Genomic DNA, 20,991 nt, shown 5'->3' on the forward strand with positions numbered 1-20,991 from the left:
TAATTGAAATGATAATTATAATATTTATTATTTTTGTAAATACTTAGCGGAAATTACTTTGAAAATTTAAGTGAATTTAGTAGATATTTAATGAGTTGAACTATTGAAAGTGAGAATGAAAAATGGTGTAAAAAAAGTTATTCAAGTGAAATGAAATTAAGAACTAAAGAGAGAAGAAAAACTTATTTTTTTTATATTACTTAAAAACTAAGAATTTACACAATTTAACATTTGACACATTTTTTTGTTGGTTAGAAACTTTGTAACTCGGCTCGATCATCAGGGATTGGTGGAATAAGTGAGTTGGTTTATGTAAACATGTTTTGTTCTCCCAATTTGTTTCATATATTTATATTGTAATACCATCAAAGTGGATGGACTCAACCTACATATTCATTGTAGTATAAAGAGAGTGTTCACCTATCTCACTAGACATTTACCATAATTAACAAAATGAGGATAGTGAATAAAAGTCAAAGTATTGAATTATATAATTTAACAAATAAAGTAAGCACACAAGTCATTCAAACACTATTGAACATTTGGATCTTAAAAAAACTAAAGTCTCAACCTACACAATTAAAAGTAGTAAATAATTATAATAAAAAATATGAAAAAAATTATAAAGGATTGTTGTTGTTGGGTTATGGGTTAACTCACCTCCAACTTGTTTAACTCATGAGTTAATTGAATCATGTTTAATTTAGCTCACTTAATCCAATTTGAGTCCATGGTGAGTCAAGTTGGCTCATAGATTTAAACTTATTTCGACACATGACAAAAAAATAACAAATAAAAATATTAAAAAAAAGAAAATTGATCAAATGTACCCTAAAAATAATTTGATTGGATAAAATTGATATTAATGTTTCTTGAAATGAAATATAGGTTTGAAGAAAACCCACAAAGAAGGAAAACAATGTGTAATTCAGATTGTGATGAGAAATAAAATACCTTTTTAGTGAATTTAATATATACACGATGAGTCAAATAATTTAGAGAGCTAGTGAAAAATTATGTAAAGAAAAAAAGATTTTTTTCAAATGAAACAAAATGAAAGACTAAAGAGAATAATAAAAATATTTTTTTTTAATTTACTTAATAAATTGAAAATATTTTAATAATTTAAAACAAAAATAAGTTTGAGAATTCATACTCATACTCATACTCATATCTAGTCAATATCAGAATTTTCCGTGAAATTAAAACATATTTGAATAATAGTGACAAGATAAATTATTTGTTACCGTAACCAAGACATTGTTGTAACCCACAAACCATTTAATCTCAAAACACAAGACAATGGTGAAATATGTGATATGTTTTTAGAACATCTCTGAACTAGTTCTTACAAGCAACACACTAGAGTTCTTACATAATTGAAGATCAAACATTCACTAGATATTAAATATCTATATTAAATATTAAGAGAGTTTTATAAAATTAAATTAAACTTAAAATTAACCATAAAAGCAGTCAAACTTTTATAATATCTTATTTACACTTCACCTTTTGACAGCTTTAAAATAATTTAATTATTATAATTAAATATTAATTTAGCTAAATATAATAGGTTTGGTCCCCACGGAGTGAGTTAACCACCCGTTCCTGGTAGAAGCAATGCTGCTAAAATTTGAGGAACTCTTGTTGCCACAAAGATGTATTCCACTACAATTTCTCTTTTGTTAAGCAACGGGTTAAACATCCTCTACTTGAATACTCTTAGATCATATAACTAAATTGGTGTTAAGTGAAGGGCACAAGAATTAGTCAATATCAAATTTAAAAAAGACTAAATTAAAAATAAACAAAAAAGATTAAAATTAAAACTTAGCATATTTATAATAAACATATTCAAGTAAATTATACAGAGTGTAAAAAAAAAGTGAATTATGCAGCATGCAGAAATGGAGGAAATGTGGGAATGTTCACCCTCTAAACAGAATGGTTGAATTTTAACCCTCCACAGTTATCCTGCCATTTCATGTGGTGGGAACACTTTCTGAATAAAATCTAGGAAGCGACGTGAGTAGAATGTAGGGTCCACCGCCGAGATAGACAATGAATCAAACTGAATAGATTTATATGCATGTTCAATCTTCTTAGTCATGTTGTACGCTTGCAATATGTCAATTATACCCAGGTAAAGTACGACGTCGTAAGCCTCATGGAACATTTGCACTTCCTCTTTCCCTGGAATCTGCTCTGCCCTAGCTGGCATGTTTACACCAAGCTGGATTTGTAGTCTGCATAACAAATTCAAAAGTAGGAAAAACCCTCATCCCATAATATTCTAGTATTTAACAAGTCCATCCATCAATGTGCAATGAGCATGACAGAGGTTTAGGATTCATAAAGATTCCAGCACCGAAGTGTGTTAATAAAGATCAAGAATTGCAAACATTTTTAATTTGTGGCAGTGTACATGTATTTTCTCCAGCATCAAATTTATCAATCAGCTTTTAGCTTTTCAAAAATCACTTTTCATACGCGATTGAGATAGATTAACGAGAATTAATTTTCAAACAGGAGCACGCATGCATCCTTTGGCTGTAAACATTTAGGTGTGACAGCAATGCTTTTTTGGCTTGATTCATCAGGTTAAGACTCATTTGGGGTTGTTATGTTTGCCTTAGTATGTCTTCAAACTGTTACTATCTGATTTTGTGTAAGGAATAGTGTTTTTTTACAAGGGTTGGAGCCCTCAACTGCTCCAAACTTAATTTAATTAATTCTTTGATGATAACAAAAAAGTTCATTGGCAATGAGTACATCATCTCTCTGTCCCACCACAATTATCCTTGAAGGTTGAAGTGTCAAACATCCCAAATTTGTTTATATTTGAGAACATACAAATGATAACGAATTGGGAGGTGCATGGATCAAACATAAAAATAGGATAGAAGGACCACTACGATGTTGAAAATGATACATTATACATAACATTAAATAAACCAGTAAAAATATTGAAGAAAATACCTTGCTGTACCAGGTAGAAGTAGATCCACCTCCTCGTCACCAGCAGCTGAAGCTCTCAATCTGCTACCCCTAATGTGTGACCCTACAACAACGCTATTATCATCTGCACCTCGAGGGACCAGAACAAGACCTTGCGGATAGTTGGATGATTCATCCTCTAGAGGGTCTGTTAGTTGACCATCAATGAAAATTTTAAATTAATCAGTTCCATGATTAATAATTCTAGTAGAAAAAACAAGAATATAAATCATGTTGAAACTTGAAAGCATAATGACAAGATAAACAAATATTCTAAAATGCTACGGTGCCTAACCATAGTAGAGTAAAACTCCGATCATATGTCAACCAAATGAAGCACCTGGATAACACCATAAAGTTGAGAGGAAAAAAGAAGGAAGAAACAGTCACTGGGTTAAGAGTTGACTGAAAACGAGACAGCGTGTTCAACTGGACTGGCCAAGGACTTGGTTCCTTTCAGATCAGCCAGTCCAGACCTAGTTTTAATACACTGCTAATAATCGTGACTTACAGTTTAAGAAGAAAACCCAAACATAAGCCAAACCTATTATTCTAAATATGGGATTATTAGGATAAAAATATACATAATACCTCTATAGTGATAAAGAGAAAATATTTTTAGAATCTTCAAATTTATTTTAACAATATTTTTATTTCCTTACTTTAAAGTTTGAGTATTAGAAATAGAGGTGATAAGAATGTGATTGGTGTGATTTTATAAAAAAAATAATTCTTAATTTCTTTACATAATTCAAGTTGGTGGTGTCAGCTCCGGACCTACAGAGCCCTACTTCCTTACCACGTAAACAGCCAGCATTGCTGCCGTTGAGATCAATGGTAGGCCAGAAAGGTTTGTCTCACGTCGATAATTGCATTGTCAATAGAATTGTCACACATTGTTATGCAATGAAGCCCACTCGCCTCGCCGCTACGAACAATGTCGTCAGGACCTCCTAATTCAAGGGATGGTAACGCCCTATTTGGCTCCGATTGAGTACATCGGAGTTTTTTGTTCTTTTACCAAACAGGTTCCTTTTTTAACTTCTTTGTTTCGTGTTTTTTTTTTCAATGTCTAGTATGAAGCCTACAAGGAGGAAAGTGGAACAATGGTTAAATCAATGAGTGAGTCGTCTAGATTATATATCCTATCCATGAAAGGCAAGAATACATTCGATATTGTTGGACCTGTGTCTTAGGAGTTTGGATTCTTGATTCAAGAAAGATTGATCACATGACTCTATTTTTTATACTCTTCAATTTGTATGTCAAAATCACTAGACAACAACTCAATACAATTGCAAATGGTGATATTGTATCCATATGCATGTACAAGAATATAACTTTAAAATCATCTACTGTATTAAAGAATGTTTTATATATCCCACATCTGTCCAATAGTTTTATTTCTGTACAGGATCTAATAAAAGATTTGAATATTTAAGTAATTTTTTTCTCTCTTCTTGAAACAAATGTTTCAGGACCTTATCATGAAGAAAACGATTTTAATTACTAAGAGGAGCAAAGTAGGTTATATCTATTGAAGTCCAAGGACCAAAACAAAACAAAAGGCTATAAGCCAACAAGCAACATTTAAAACATGGACAAGTTCACAAATATGATTTCATCATAGAAGACTTAGAGATGTCTCTCATTCAACCTTAATAAATCCTTGTTCTCTTGTTTGTTTACCAAAGATATTGTTGAGTAAATGTGATATTTGTCAATAGTCAAAGCATCATCTCATTTGTGATAATAAAAGTAATTTCTCATTTGACTTAACTCACTCTGATGTTTGAGGACCGATTTAGAATCTACTTTTAGACAAAATAGTGTTACTTTTATTGACGATGGTACTCATGTCACATGGACATGCATTATGAAAAGTTTTGAGGTCTTTCAAATCTTGGTTAATTTTTTCATTTTGGTCTAAAATCAATTTGGAAAAATCATCAAAAGAATATGTGAATCATGAATTTTCCAAAAAAAATCTCATAATGGTATTATTCATGAACTAAAATGTGTAAACACTATAATAAAATGGGGTTGCAAAAAGGAAAAATCATAATCTTTTAGAAGTAGCTAGAGCCCAAAATGTTTGTTTTCAAAACTTATAGGGGAGAAGTTGTGTTAATTGTAAGATACCCTATCACCAAGTTACCTTCTTGTTTCTTAAATGACATTAGTCCTATTGAGTCTCTAATGTCTTTTATTCCTTCTCCTCCTCTATTGTCAAGTTTACCTTGTCGAGTCTTTGGATGTGTTACTTTTGTTAACTCTCATAATCCTATTCGCAATAAATTAAATCTTAAAGCTCTTAAATGTGTATTTATTGGTTATCCTTCTAACAAAAAGGAATACGAATATTATCATCATTGGAGTTATCATGGATGTCACATTTCATGAAACAAAATCTTTTTTGTCTATATCTGCTTTAGATAGAAAAAGCACTTGAAGCGGAGGAGCTCTTCTTCCTATCATTATCTATCTTTGCAAGATGTTCAAGATCTAAGTGATGACCACCACAAATAGGACCAAACCAACCCACATTGAGGAAGAAGAATACAAATTCTATGGCGAAAAATATCAAAAAAGGTAAGAACCCACTTTGATCTCGGAGCAAGAGTTGTTTAACTTGGAGGTTAGGAAAAAATATTCTAAACTGGAGATTTTCCTCTTCCAAAGAAAATATGTAATTGGTCTCCTCAAAGAAACAGGTAAGTAAAGCTGCAGAACCTTAGAAGTTTCTATTGAATAAAATCATAAAATTGGAAGTGAAGAGAGTTCTCCTATTGAAAAGATTCAATATGGGATATTAGTAGAAAAACTTATTTATTATGAGACAAAACATTGTTTATGCAATTAGTGTGGTAAGGCAATTTATGCATGATCTAAGAGAAAGATATACACAACCAGTTGACAAAATTCCTCAATACTTGTAGTCAATCCTAGGAAAGGAACTATTGTTCAAGAAAGAAGAGATATTAACCCTAATGATACATTGATGCAGACCATGCAAGTTTTGTTATTGATAGAAAATGAACCTTTGAGTATGTATGTTTTTTGAGGAAGTATGGTAACCTCAAGAAGCAAAATACATGATACATTTATCTTGCTTTAGTGCCTAAACTGAATTTCGAGTCTTTGCTCAAGGTGTGTGTGAAGGACTCTAGATGAAATCATACTAGATAAACTTAAAATAAAAGATGACATCCTTATGCAATCCATGAGCATCGCCCATAATCCGGTACAACATGATAGGATGAAACATATTGAAATTGGCACACACTTCAGCAAAGATAATCTTGACAGAGGTGTTGTGGTTACAACCCTTGTTCCTATAGGACTTCAAATATCAAACATTTCCACCAAGGGGCTTCATCAACTCATACTCTAGGATATTTCAGGCAAGTTGGGAATGGTCAATATTCACTTACCAACTTAAGGGAGAGTGTTATAAATAGAAAATTATTAGGACAAAATATCTCCAATATCTTCATAGTGATTAGGAGAAAATATGTTTAGAATCTTCTAATTCATGGTAACATACTTTTATTTCCTTATTTCCAAAAGTTTGATTGTTACAAATAGAGGTAATGAAAATGTAATTGGTGGGATCTTTATCAATAAAATAATTCTTTTTATTTACTTACATAGCTCAAGTTCCCCTCGAGTATGAGTCTTTTCCACAATAGTACATTTCTCTTCAAGAGGAAACATTTTCTTATGAGTCTTTTCCACAATAGTACATTCCTCTTCAAGAGGAAACATTTTCTTATGAGTCTTTTCCACAATAGTACATTCCTCTTCAAGAGGAAACATTTTCTTATGAGTCTTTTCCACAATAGTACATTCCTCTTCAAGAGGAAACATTTTCTTATGAGTCTTTTCCACAATAGTACATTCCTCTTCAAGAGGAAACATTTTCTACTCATGGGTACCTTAGTGGTGACTCTTACTTATACCTTAGTAGTGACTCTTACCCTGTACCGTCATTTACCACAACAAGACACACTACCTGAGACCCTTATTAGAAAGACTTTTGATGCAAGGGATCCACAAACCTAAGATCCAACACCCATCTTATATTGTACATATTTTAGGTGGTCACCAAAACAAAACCTCAACTCAGATACCACTTGTAGGACAATTTGAGGGGAGCAACAATGGAGAGATTTTCACCAATAAATCACCAGTTAAAAACATAAGAGAATTTGACACCACCTTCAACTTAAAACCTTTAGGCTATAAAATTGTCAATAATAAGGTAGATGGAAAAAATTAGCCAATTTGGGATAAGAAAAAAGTGTTTCCAGAAATAGCCCTCATTTTCATCAGCTACCCTACATAATGAAACTAAAACAACCCATGTTTATATCGTCTTTTAGTCACATCAATAATTAGGGGAATGGCGTTATCTTTATAGTCTCTTTGTTCCAGGTCATTAGTTTCATTATGATGCATGAAAACATCTTAGACACCTCAATATAAATACTTAAAAATACCTGCCCAAAATAAATATCAACCATACAAAGACAAATCACAAATCATTATCTTTTTAGACTGGATCAAATACCCACCTTCCTCTGCAAGAATCGGCAATCCATCTATAGTCCTACTTTGGTTGTATGGACGTAGCTGCTGGGGAGCTCGATAATGAACACCAAGAAGGAGGCTGTAATCCATTATCTGTTGTAATTCCAGGAACTTGCTGTCAATCTCAATCTGCCTGCACAATGAGTATGACCAAGACTGTAAGAGGTAATATTTAATTTTGATACAAAGCATGGTACATAATAAAATTTGAGTAAACTCACTGAACAAAATTTTGGAATTCAAACAAAAACAAGCAGTTCCTATTTCTATTAAGCAACAATACATTTGTATAGGGAGGGGGGACAAAAAAGACCTATTCCTTAAACATTGTATATATTCATTCTATATAATATTAGAATGTGTCAATGGTTCAACTGCACCGAAAGAGACATTTGCTTCATAAACCTACATGTATACAAATTAAAAGATATACAAATTTGTCTATTTTCTTTGTTCTTTGTCCTTTGTTACTTTGTCGTGAACAACTTATCCTCCATTTTCTTTATAATCCTAGCAATAAAAAATCTTTATATAAAGAAGAAACATAGAGCTAATGCAAAATTAAAGAAAATATATAGTATCACTTACTTCAATAAAGACTCCCGCCAAGATGGTTCCAAGTAAAAGCAGTAGTTCAAATCCAAATCTTTAAGAGTGGTGTTCTCATCAATTTCTATCTTGTCCGAAGAACGTCCACACGATGAACCTTTCAAATCATATCTCCTATGGATCCTTAATTCTGTGCAAAACATATTTCCCATCACAACAAAGCGAAACTGCAAAATAAAGAATTATGTATAAATATTAGCATTCTAATTAAATAAAATCTAGATTATTAAGTCATTTTGCATGAAAGACGTTAAGTCATGATAGGTTCAAATATTTGATGTGGTATATATTTGATGTGGTATATTTGCTTCGTGAAAAATCTTGTCCTTATGGCATTCCGGGATTGCAAGTATTAAAATGCAAGGCCTATTACTAAAGTGTAGTATAGAAGAAATACAAACAAAACAAACCCAATTGACCGACAACTCAATCAATTAGACATTTAGTGTATAAATAGCAATGTTATTACTGTAATGGCAAGTTTCTTGAAACACATTTTGGGAGAGTGTTGAGACTCTTGAATTCTCAGTAATCAACACAAAATAACAATTCATTTTTTTCTCTCTATTCTCTTTAACTGTACCTTTGTTTTGTGTTATAAATTCTTTTACTTTTTTGTACCAGTTGTATCAATTGGTATCAAAGCTCCAATCTTGGAGTTGTGGTCATCAAGAATTAAAGCAAGTGAAGCAAGTAAAGGACTTCAATAAGTGAAAAGAAAATGGAAGAAAGAATGGAAATGTGGAGAAAATGCTAGAATCTGAATCTGAATCAAGATTCCAGCAGAGACATTGCAAGGGTTGAAAAAATGATGGAAAACATAGTTCATAAGATGGATAATCAGATGCTGAGAAGGTAAGGAGGCTTGAAGAACAACAAATCAAAGACAAGTGACAAAACAGATTCAGGAGCAGAGCGAGTCTAGATTGGAGTTGCAAGATCACTGGAAAAGATTGGAGATACCTTCCTTTAGCAGAAAGGAAGGTGTGCATGGATGAGCCCATAAATTGGAGAGATACTTCTGAATTAGAGGAGACGGGAATATGGAAGCACCGTTGGTTTCTTTGGAAGGATGGCACTTAGTTGGTTACATGATGAGAATCTTGTAACCTAAGATTCAAAAATTCCATTATGGACAGATGTGCATTTTGTGTTGCAGTCGAGAAGTTTTTCAACCCTCTCTGAAGAACTCCCACCGAGAAGGAGGCAGGATCATGCAATCCAAATGAAGGAGGGATCAATAATTCTAACTTACAACCATATAGGACTCCTCAATATCAAAAGACTGATATTAAAAAGTTAGGCAATGAGATGCTAGAGGATGGAATGGAATCATAAGCCTAGCATAAGCCCATATTTTAGCCCCATTATATTAGTAAAAAAGAAGGATGGTGCTTGGAGGTTTTATGTTCACTATAGAGCTTTGAACAAGATTCCCATTGGAAACAAGTTCCCTATTCCTATTGTAGAAGAGTTGTTGGATGAATTATTAAGGGTTGCAGTGTTTTCAAAACTTGACCTCAAAATTGGCTATCATCAAATAAGGATGAGGCATAAAGATGTGGAGAAGACCGCATTTAGAACACATGAAGGACATTATGAATTTCTGGTCATGTCATTTGGTTTGACTAATGCCCCCTCCATGTTTCAAAACTTGATGAAAATGACATGTTTAAAACCTATTTGCATAGGTTTATGTTGGTTTTTTTGTATGATATTCTGATATAAATAGATCATGTGGAGTGATACAAGTGCTCCAAATATTGAGTGATAATGAATTGAAGATCAATAAGAGCACCTTTCGTCAAAGAAGTCTAGAGTACTCGGGGCATATTATTTTAGCACATGAGAGTTTCTGCAGATCCTAAGAAATTGGAGGCCATGTGATGTTGGCTTAAGCCTAAGGATATCATAAGTTTGGGGGGTTTCTTAGGCCTTATAGGTTACTATAGGCACATCATGAAAGGATATGGGAATGTCTAAACCCTTTAACTAAATTGCTGAAAAGGGTAACTTCAAACGGTATTCAGAGACTCAAGAAGCTTTTTGAGACGGTCAGAATCCCTTGATTTATGCAGCAAATAATATTTTCTTGCACAGTTTTAATTACATTCCATAACTAAGAGGACAATTAGAATGATTAATAAGCTGAGAGTATATTTTATATTTATTGAACATGATCATTGATCCTGAATTATATGGACAGAAAATGGTGTATTATAGGGCAGTATTATCACAAGAGGGGAGACCCTTAGCTTTTCGGAGTAAAGCTTTATCTCCACACAATCCGAAGATAAATTTGTGCATGAAAGGGACTAATGTCCAGAAATGCAAAAATGGAAGCAGTATTTGTTGGGCAATCATTTCACTATTGTTACATATTAAATTTTTGCAGGATCAAAGGCTACTGACAGGTGATCAGCTCAGACGGGCCACCAACTTAATTGAGTATGATACCCATAAAACATAATGTGGTAGCAGATGAACTCTCTCGAAGATTCCAATGGTATTACTTGGTTGCAATTTAATGATTGGTAGAGCGTGACAAGGAGGTTCAACAAGATGAACAATTAAAAGCTATTATGCATGATTTGATTGCAAACCCTAAGTGACATGCAGGTTTCATATTAAAAGGACAATTATTTTTCTACGGGAAATTAGTTTTATTCAAGCTATCAGTTCACATCCCCTCTCTACTAGAAGAATTTCATAGATCTCCATGCAGGGGGCACTCTGGTTTCTTTAGAACCTTGAAGAGATTATCCTCAATTATGTATTGGGAAAGTACAAGGAAGCAAATAAAAGAATGTTAGCAGTTGTGAGGTCTACCAACTAACAAGTATGAAGCATCATCTCCAAATGGTTTATCCTTTGTTGGTACCTTCACAAGTGTGGTTATATATTTCAACAGACTTCATTGAGACCTGCCTAGAGCTAAGGGAAAGGACACTATTTTGGTTATGGTGGATAGACTAACTAGATATGCTCTTCTATTTCCCTCAGCCACCCTTTTAATGTAGCTTAATTTGTTGTCACTTTTATTCAAGAAGTGGTTTGTTTACATGGATTCTCCTCTATTATTGTATCAGATGGGGATTCAATCTTCATGAGCCAATTTGGGAGAAAACTCTTCAAGAGATCAGGAACACAGTTGAATTACAGTTCTACATACCATCCACAAATAGATGACTAGACAAAAGTGGTCAATCGGTGCTTAGATGCATATTTATGTTGTACTGCAGAAACTAAACCAAAGGTTTGGTCAGATGTGCTAAGTTGGGCAAAGTTTTGGTTCAACACTACATACAATGTGTCCAGTGCAATGACACCTTTGAAGCATTGTATGGACACACTCCACCCTTGTTGAAAGGGACAACCATTCCTTCAAAAGTGGAAGAGCTCAACAAGTTAACTCAACAATGTGATGAGTTGTCAAATGATTTAAGTCATCATGTTTTGAAGGCCCGAGAAGAATGAGAATGAATGCAAGCTATAATAAGCATAGGAGAGGAATGGAGTATACTGTAGGAGATAGGGTTTTTCTCAAATTACAGCCCTATAAGATGATCTAGTTGGCTAAAAGACCTAACTAAAAGTTTTGTCCTCATTTTTATGGTCCTATTGAGATTTTGGATAGAATTGGTCAAGTAGCCTATAAGCTTAATTCACCAAAGGATAGTAGGATTCACCTGGTTTTTGACGTGTCTCTCCTAAAGAAGGCAGTCAGCTAACAACAGCTAATTCGACCTCTACCCCTGACCTTAACAGATGATATGGAGCTCCAGGTTCAACCAGCAAAAGTGTTGGATATCAGGAGGGCAGCAATGGGTGATTTAGAAGTTTTTATCAGGTAACTCAACCTCCCTCCTTGTGAAGATACTTGGGAAGCAGCATCTACTCTACAACAAGCCTTTCCTCATTTTCACCTTGAGGAAAAGGTGGATGTTTTTCCAGGGGTTTTGTCTGGAACATGAGGCCTATTATTACTAAAATGTATTCTAGAATAAATTAGTATAAAACAAACCCAACTGACCCACAAGTTAGTCAGTTAGGAAATTATAGTGCATAAATAGCAATGTTATTTCTACAGTAGCAAGTTTTAGAAACTCATTGAGTGATGAGATTCTCAATTATCAGTAATCAATACAAATTCACAGTTCATTTTCTCTCTCTATTCTCTCTATTGACATCTACCTGTGTATTGTGGTGTGAATTCTTTTAATTTTTGGTACCAGTTGTATAAAAGTTGAGGTGATAGTAATTGATAAATACTCAAAAAATTATTCAGGTGCAGAAAAATGCATATTACCTTTTGACCACTGGAAGGTATAATTCTGTGCAGACCAAAAAATTTTGTGACAAGTGTATTATCATATGTCTTCACATGATGATGATAGTCTGGAAGCATTCTAAGAAGAACCTACATTTCAAAATTTAATCAAAACAGTAAAAAAGAAAAGTAGAAAAGAAAGAGAAAGTGAACACTCGATACAGTAAAAACGAAAAGTAGAAAAGAGAAAGTGAACACTAAAATATCATTAATAAGAAAGAAAGCATAGGCTCCAAGAATTTATTCAACATTCAAGAAGTGTTAGGAGAAGCACAAAATATCATACAATCAAACCAAAAAGAGAGAATTCAACATGACAATAATGTATGTCAAGTTTCTGTACATATCAGAAACTGTAACTCCTTGCAAACAGTCAACAAAATAGCAATTGAATTAATGAGACTGTTATGTAACTTATGTTTTATGAGTGTGTGTGTGTGTAGATATAATATTGTTTTATTAGAACCCTATTATTGATATTTAATCCCAAGCTTAGTATACTTCTATAATTTGTCACATTTTAACCATCATCTAGTGCACAATGATGTCATCATCAGCCCTTTTGCAAGTGCGTCAATGATAAGGGATAATGATGCCAAAGCCAAACAGGTGTATGGAAATCTGAAATACTATTAGATGCAGATTTCCATTAACGTCAACCTCAATATTTGTATAGGTACAAACTGTGTAATGTATTTTGAACTACAAAATACAGCAGTAGAAACAAGCTCCCACCAAGACCGTTATATATATTTGTAACTGCAATAAATGCCAATGAAGAAGATCCAGATAAAATAAAAGTACCTTCACTTCAGATCTTCGCAGTGTCTTAATCATGAATCGATCATCCTGAGACAGGAAAAAGACACTACCACTTTTCCCTGGGGAAGAAAGTTCCCTCAGAGCATCATTTCCACAAATGGACATCATATAGTCAGCAGCATCAATCTTGAACAGCTCTCTCAAATTCCTGCAACAGGCCACAAGGTCATATATAAGAATCACAAGTAAAATGAAAGGAAAACAAAAAGGAGAAAAAGGCGGCTGTTACAATGGTTCCATACTACGTATACAAACACAATAGTAAAAAGTTAGAGGGCAATTTCTATTATGATTAGTGATTTTCTGTTTTATTCCTTATCTTTTATTTTCATATTTATCATTAAAAAAATGCATGATTATGATCTTACACAAGATAAAATTTATTCAATGATAGTATTCATGTCAAAATTATCAACTAGCCAATTTGACATGGATACTTAGAAGTGCATAAAAAAGTATGATGTACACGTACTGATGAGAACATGAACAAGGAAGAAGAAAATGAGCAAAACAAAAACACATCATTCCTGGAAGAGTAACTAGAAGCATGACATGACAAGATGTTCTTGCTCACCAAAAGAGACCTTCATTTTCTTTATTTTGTATTTCTTGGATTTGAATGTTTAGAATTCATTTTCTTAGTAATTGTTAGAGATCCCACGTCGCCTAGGAATAAAGCCGAATTATAATATATAAGTGGGGTGCAATCCTCACCTTACAAGCCGGTTTTGTGAGATTGAGTTAAAATTAGGCATAAACTCACTTACAAAGATGGTATCAGAGTCATTAAGAGTCTAACCTAATCAAGTTCTTTGGGGCTATTATGTCACCGTTATTGGGCTCTCGTTAGACCACCCATAAATATCTAATCTCACACTCAAGATGTTCATTTTGCAGCGTGAGACGAGGTATTTTGGAGATCCTACATCAACTAGGAATATGGCTTTTTGTGATTTCAATACACAATAAGAAGTAAATATGAGATTCAACTCTATATTTGAAATTGTAGTCTTATATGCTTCTATATGCTAAGCCTCCAATGCATATTTGAACTCCATCATATACCCACCCTAGAATTATTGAAATTTAGATACTTCAAGAGGAATAAAGGAAAATTTATGAAAATGGAACTAGTCAAATAGGATGATGCTTTCCACAAAAGCCTACAGTGGCGGGAAGTGATTATGATAAGCACCCAAGCACTTGAGGAACCCACCCTTAAAAGCTAGCTATTAAGGGGGAAGAATCAAGCACTTAATGCTCCAACACGTCACTCGACTTCCTCATTGGTAAAATCCCTTTGTAGGTAACCCTTTTCAAGACACCGACAAGCAGTTCTACTACCAATTGATAAGCACCTAACACTTATAGCCCACCCTAAAAAAAGGTCTTAAAGAACATCGAATATCTTATACTACTCGATATGACACTTAGGCATCCCATAGTACTCAAATCCCTATCAGATTATTGAATTAGGTGCTCAAGATATGAATATTATAAACACTTCCTCTATAGATATACAAAACACTAATAATAGAGTAATTCCAGACCCAAATCTGCACATGAAAAGCAAGATTTTGTTATATGCATGCCTAGGGAATACAAGAATGATACAGTGGCCTCGCAAAAGAAATAGGCCTAAACAAGTGTCAATATACTCACCTGAACACCATAGGGCAGTAGTCTTTCCATTTAAAACCCTCTGACTGATGAGGAGGTGTCAATTGAGAACCTTCTTTAGGAAAATTCATCCAAAAGCTGGCTCTAGGACCAAAATCTGATGCTCGAACTTCTCGCCTCTGTATAGGTGTAATCTTTCCCACGGTATACCTAGCCATATTGAACCCGTTTTGACATTACTTATTATAAAATCCAAGCAACAGCAATAATGGATAGTTCAGTATAACGTTTTTTTTTCTTCTAAAGTACGTAGATTAAGTGCTTTTATTATATATGGTTACCGCTTGAGTCATTATGCATTGATAGAAGTAGGAAATAAAAAATATTCATCTAAGTTCTATAGAAAATTTGTGAAATATAACTAAGAAGCAAACATTTGTTTTGCTGAGGAAACATCTTTCAATCGTCAAGTTATTCCCAATATCAAATGGAATTCCTATTTTCTGGTGTGGGAAAATTGCAAAAAATTATTATTGATTTAGACAAGTACTAAAAAAATTGTCACTTGACTACTAATAATTACAGATATACAAAGAGTGTTTGGTTTTGATGATTAACCATTTCAGCATTTAATCATTTCTAAACAGAAATATTTTATCAAAATGACATATTTGTAATTTTATTTTCAATAATCATGTTTATTTTATAGGCAAAACTGACCATTAATATGATTGATAAATACAAAACGCCATCCATTTGAAAATTCTCATTTAAAAGAAAATGAAAATTCTAATCACACGACTTCATGCCTACGGGGACTCCTTCCAACATGGATCCATCTTGTATTTGTTTGTGTGAATAACAAAAAAAAAAGCAGAAATAAAAATCACAGAGCATTGTTAAATTTGATTACAACTAAACCTTCATGTGTGTGCAAAAAGTCAAGATAGTGCCCTTTACCTTATTCCAAGCTGCAAACTAAGCATCAGATCATAGCTCCTGTGACCTTTAATGATTGCTTCACCAGGTCTTTTAATTTCTTTGGCAAGTTTTTTTTGAAGCTGTTTTGCCCTTCTAGACATTGATGAAAAACTATTATTTAAAACTAACTCACTTATTAACACACCTTGCATGTACTCGCGTTCCAAAATTGGGACTTTATCTCCATTTTCGGCTATAGAATCTGTTGATCCTAGTTTTGAATCGTGTCCAATCACTTTCTCAATAGATACCTCAAGACTCCAGCGCCTTTCAAGAGAAATATTTTTGCTGCGAGATTGTTCCAGATTTAACAGGTTTCCTTTGGCTAGCTTATCAGATGAAAATCTCTGACTCTCACCAACCTTGACATCTCCCATATCAACTGAAGCAGCATGATGAATATGTACCTGTTTCTGTTTTCTCAAATCTGGCAACAGCCCTCTTTTTCTCAATGCATTGAGATATATTTCTTGTGCTGATGGAAGACAGCTACCTTTTGGATAGAAGGTTCCTTTGCCATCTTTTAGACCCCGTGTCCAAGTCCCAACATAGCAGCCTCCATCACTCCATGTATATGCCCCAAGCCCATGCATCATCCCATTTAGCCAGCTCCCTTCAAATGCGTCCCCACTTACCCAGGTGAGAGTTCCCTTTCCTGACATTCTCCCACCTTTCATATTTCCCAAATATACATTTCCATTGGCCCAGGTATACTTGCCTGGACCCTCCGGTGTTCCTTGGATCCAAGAGCCTTCAAAGATATCTCCATTTGGATAAACTTGATAACCCAACCCATGTTTAAGATTTAATCGCCACCGACCATTGTAGGTCAGATTATTCGGGCCAATATATGTTCCTGTACCATGGATGTAGCCACCTGAGAACTCACCTTCATACATTACTCCAGAAGGCCATTGTATTTTCCCAAATCCATTTGTCATCCCCCGTCTCCACTCACCATCATATACACAACCATCTGACCATACATACTTACCCTGACCCTCTGGAATGTTACCAAGAAGGGACCCAAAATATGATTCTCCATTAGGAAGCGAGAGTTCCCCAACTCTAAATCCAGCAACTTCAGAGGAATGACCAGCTTCACCATTTGTCAATATAGATAAACGGTCTATTTCAGAAATGGCATCAAGAGATTTTGTTCTCTCTGCACAAGAAAGTGCTCCATCCAAATTATCAACTGTGGCCACAGGGCCAGACATGCATAATGATCAAAAGGAATATTTCCTTATAGAATTATAACTATCCCGAATTCTCAACAGCTACAAGACAAGAGGTTGCATATAGGAAATCTTACCAAGAGTTTGATCCTTGAAACTCTTCGTCCTTTTGACTAGAGAAGAGGAGTCAGAAAAATAAAACAAATTAGATATATGTTAATAAACAAACAAACCTGAAAAGATCGGTAAAAAGGGGGGCAAACAATAATTATCAAGCGCCTAGGAGAGAGCTTAATAGAGTATAGAAAGAAGCAAATTCAATTTTAAAAAGCAGAGACAAATACCCTACTTCCTTCAAAAAATAGCCAGACCAAAACATGCTATAATAGTCTTAATTCGGGAAACATTAAGCAATTAAACAGACACCACCACTACAATAATATAAACTTCAAAAGAAGAGATCGAAGATAAAATTTAAGAGAACGAAACAAAAATGAAATGCAAAATATGCATACATAAAACGGAAGGACAAATGCTGGCCTAGGAAACTAAACTTTCAAACTGCAGAAAGTCTTGAAACTGAACATTTTGCCACATCGTGGGAAAATTAAGTTTATTACACAAAATACATAGCGATTAAAACAATACAAAGTACAACAAAAAATAGAGTGGTTGTAAGTTGCCGAGTCCTAACAAAGGCAGAGAAAATGCCAAAAACCGAAAAGAGTTGCTGAAATTAATTGAAAAACCGAAGCCTTAAACATCATCGCACAGTCAAGTAATAAGTGCTATTCCAATTTCTCAAGACATCCCTACTACACCACCCAAACTCATAGCTCAACCAACCAGTTTCTGAAAAATTCTGCACACCTTCAATTTCAAAACATACAAACACTAAAAAAAATAATCGAAAAATAGTTAATAGAATCAGACGATTAGGCGCTTAATTCGACGGTTCAGATTCCGTAAGGAACAAAACCTTTTATGAAATAATAAATCCATATAGCAACCTGAACTGAACACGGAAATAGCCACAAGCAACGAACAAGCAGAAGATAATATGAAATTCTGAGTAGTCACACACTAATGACGATAAGCGATTCCACATTACGCAAATCCATAACCGAATTTAATAGAAAGAAAGAGAGAGGAAGAGAGAGAAGAGTACCTTGAAAGTGAAAGAATAGGAAAGAAAATGAAGTCAAGTGTGTAGGTGGTGAAGGCAAAGAAAATAAAAGAAGTGGTAGATAAGGGTTGTTTGGTCCAACGAATTAAGCTTATTTTCCACTCTCCTCCAACGCGATGGGTAGAAACAATATGTGGTAAGGTAACAAACAGTGTTGATCGGATCTCCAACACAAACCCAACCCCTTATTATTTAACGCTGCCGCTTTGTCTTATGTTGAGCCAAACAGGTGGAGATGATTAGATACAAGCACTTTATTCTAATTCCAAGCTAACGTTTTTGTACAATTAAATATCCCTATAGGTTGCTCTATGATATCATACCTGAAGGCGATGTATCCTCCCTATGGCGTGCCTCCTTAAAAGACAAAATTGGAGGCTACTTACTGCATATTAATCCCATATTTCTGTGCAATAATAATTAATTGCCAAATTTTCCCATATGCAATAATAATTACTCTTGTTTTCCATGCCTACCCCACTCAATTATGAGAAGAAGAAAAAAACAATAATTTTCCATTTGGTCTGTAATCTGCTTCATTATATTAGTTAATAACGGAATAAGATTATAGTAAGGGTTTGTAAATTTAATCCAAATGGCGTGGTTTCTATGGCAAGCGTGGGGAGAATGAAAATCACCGTTTTGGAGCAGTGAGATTGGATTGGTTGGGAGCTGGTTGTGATGGAGACTGGGTCGCGGCGTGAAATGTGGTCACTGTGTTCGAAACACGGTTTGAAAAAGGTTGTGTGTGGGTAACTTTTTTGTCCCCTAGATATTTGTTCAATACATTCAGCACATGAAAATTGACATCCATACGAATGCAAAGAATAACTTTGCGATCTATGTAGTGGTAACATCCAATGTCTAGTTTTCAGTGCTGTGCTGTGCTGTGGGTCCATCTAATCTTCCATTTTCCCTTTTTCTTCACTAAATATATTCACACTCTCAAGTACTTGTTCTACATACAATGTTTGTCTAACTACGTGGAATAACTACCCGGTTGCATTTCCATACATCAATTTACGTCACTTCTACTTTTATACTTTTATTTAAGTAAGTTAACTTTCTTCTTCACGCCTTGTTCTTGATTATTGTTATAGAATAGTATTTGGAGGGAAAAATAAATGGAATGATTCCATTTCTCCAAGTCTAATAAGTTAATCAATTATCAAAAGTATGATAACCTAATCAATTATAAACAAAAATATGATAAATTTTAGTGTGTTAAACTTTTTTTTAGTATTGAGAGTGTGATGATTATTCATGTTGTTGTTAGTTAGAAGAGTTGTTTAGTAGTTATGTGAGTGCACTTTATGTAATTCGTGTAGTTATGTAAGGGCGTTTAGGGTAAAAAGATAGTTTTAGATTAATTAGACTAGTTTGTTATAATATGAACACTTTTATGTTATTGGTTTGTTAGTATGAATACTTATTGACTTAATATAGATCTCATCAATAATCGTTGTAAATATTATTTTATGTTATTTTAATTAGTTGTTATATGTATATCATGTAACTATTTTGTAATCTTATATAAGGTTAATTTGTATTTAGTGTAGAACACAATGGTATTTGAGTAAAGTTTAATAAGCGAGATGGTTTTATTCACATATATAGTGTTTTTCTTTGTGTGATTCACAATTAGTATTGCATTATTTCTATTGTTGTTCTTTGGGCTCATTTCAACACTCGATGCTCAACAAATTGTATCAAAGTTAGTTTTGATCTTGTTCCACGTTTGTGATCGAGATTTTTGAAAGAAAGATGAGCATCACATCCAAGATTGAGAAGTTTAAGAAGAAAAACAATTTCAACCTATGCAGAATCAAGATGGGAATCTTGTTTAGGCATTACTTTCCAAAAACATGTCACACATAAAGTAGCAAATTATATAGCAGATGGAGAAAAAGATTCATTTTATGATCCTTAAGTTGCTTTTGTCACATGATGTTCTTTATGAAGTTGCGGATGAGAAGACTCTAAAGTATTGTAGCTGAAGTTGAAGAAGTTGTTCATAACGAAGTTAATTTGCAACAAGTTTCTATTGAAGAAGAGGTTGTTTAGGTTGTGTATGAAGAAGGGTATCCCACTTAGGTCTCATCTTTGATGGAGCTTCAGGACATATGCATCAAGGTGAAAGATGAGGCATAATAATAATTATGTTGGCCTCTCTCCCACCATCCTACAAGATCATAATGAGTTCTCTGAGCATAAGGAAATTTTGCATTACACTTGAAGATGTTAAGTCTAACCTTTATAGGGAGTTTCACCACAAGACATCTAAGAGTGTTGAAGATGCATTGTCTTTAAGGTTAGTCATCTTCAACTAAGACAAGATGGTCAAGAAGTCAAAGAAAATAAATGTTGAACCTAAGCATATTTGATAGGTTAGTGATGGATTATAAATGTTTATTTTCACATGTGTCCTTAAAAGGACTTGCTTACCATGTTTAATGAGTTAGACAAACGGTAACATTTTGATGGGCAATTACGCTTCTTTCAAAACAATTAGTATAAGCTTTATGCAAATAAAGATGCTTGCTAGTGACATTCCTACATTGACCAACATCATGCGTGTTCCAGAGTTGGGAAGAACTTTATGTCCATTAGAGCCTTGGATATGAAAAGTTACATATGTAGTGTGGATGGTGGGAGTGATAAGGGTGAGGAGTGAT

General features: G+C 33.9%; 1 protein-coding gene across 3 annotated transcripts; it reads right to left on the reverse strand.

Annotated features, from left to right (window-relative positions):
- Window positions 1-1,797: 1,797 nt before the first annotated feature.
- PIP5K9 (phosphatidyl inositol monophosphate 5 kinase) lies at window positions 1,798-19,066 on the reverse strand. 3 transcript variants are annotated; one of them, XM_068635683.2, is made up of 10 exons: window positions 18,299-19,066; window positions 17,268-17,303; window positions 15,932-17,117; window positions 15,014-15,181; window positions 13,334-13,499; window positions 12,509-12,619; window positions 8,179-8,366; window positions 7,575-7,723; window positions 2,980-3,145; window positions 1,798-2,246 (listed from the first exon to the last, which is right to left on the reverse strand). In XM_068635683.2, exons 3-10 carry the CDS (start codon window positions 16,891-16,893, stop codon window positions 1,970-1,972), a joined length of 2,187 nt encoding a protein of 728 aa, XP_068491784.1. In that variant the 5' UTR covers window positions 16,894-17,117; window positions 17,268-17,303; window positions 18,299-19,066; the 3' UTR covers window positions 1,798-1,969. The 3 variants fall into 3 exon arrangements, with proteins under 3 accessions (XP_068491784.1, XP_068491785.1, XP_090160559.1); XM_068635684.2 differs by lacking the exon at window positions 18,299-19,066 and adding an exon at window positions 18,141-18,232; XM_090304433.1 differs by lacking the exon at window positions 18,299-19,066 and having other exon boundaries at window positions 15,932-17,302.
- Window positions 19,067-20,991: the final 1,925 nt, after the last annotated feature.

Source organism: Phaseolus vulgaris, chromosome 7, assembly GCF_051622355.1.
Source record: "Phaseolus vulgaris cultivar YP4 chromosome 7, ASM5162235v1, whole genome shotgun sequence".
NCBI lineage: Eukaryota > Viridiplantae > Streptophyta > Magnoliopsida > Fabales > Fabaceae > Phaseolus > Phaseolus vulgaris.

Bases quoted from the DNA above. Each gene is read 5' to 3' on its own strand.
- PIP5K9 (XM_090304433.1), bottom strand. From the start codon at position 17,172: ATGTCTGGCCCTGTGGCCACAGTTGATAATTTGGATGGAGCACTTTCT. The intron at 7,724-8,178 runs GTAAGTGATACT...CTCATTGTGCAG, and splicing joins TGGCGGGAGTCTTTATTGAA to GCAGATTGAGATTGACAGCA. The intron at 2,247-2,979 runs GTATTTTCTTCA...TTTGTTATGCAG, and splicing joins CTTCTACCTGGTACAGCAAG to ACTACAAATCCAGCTTGGTG.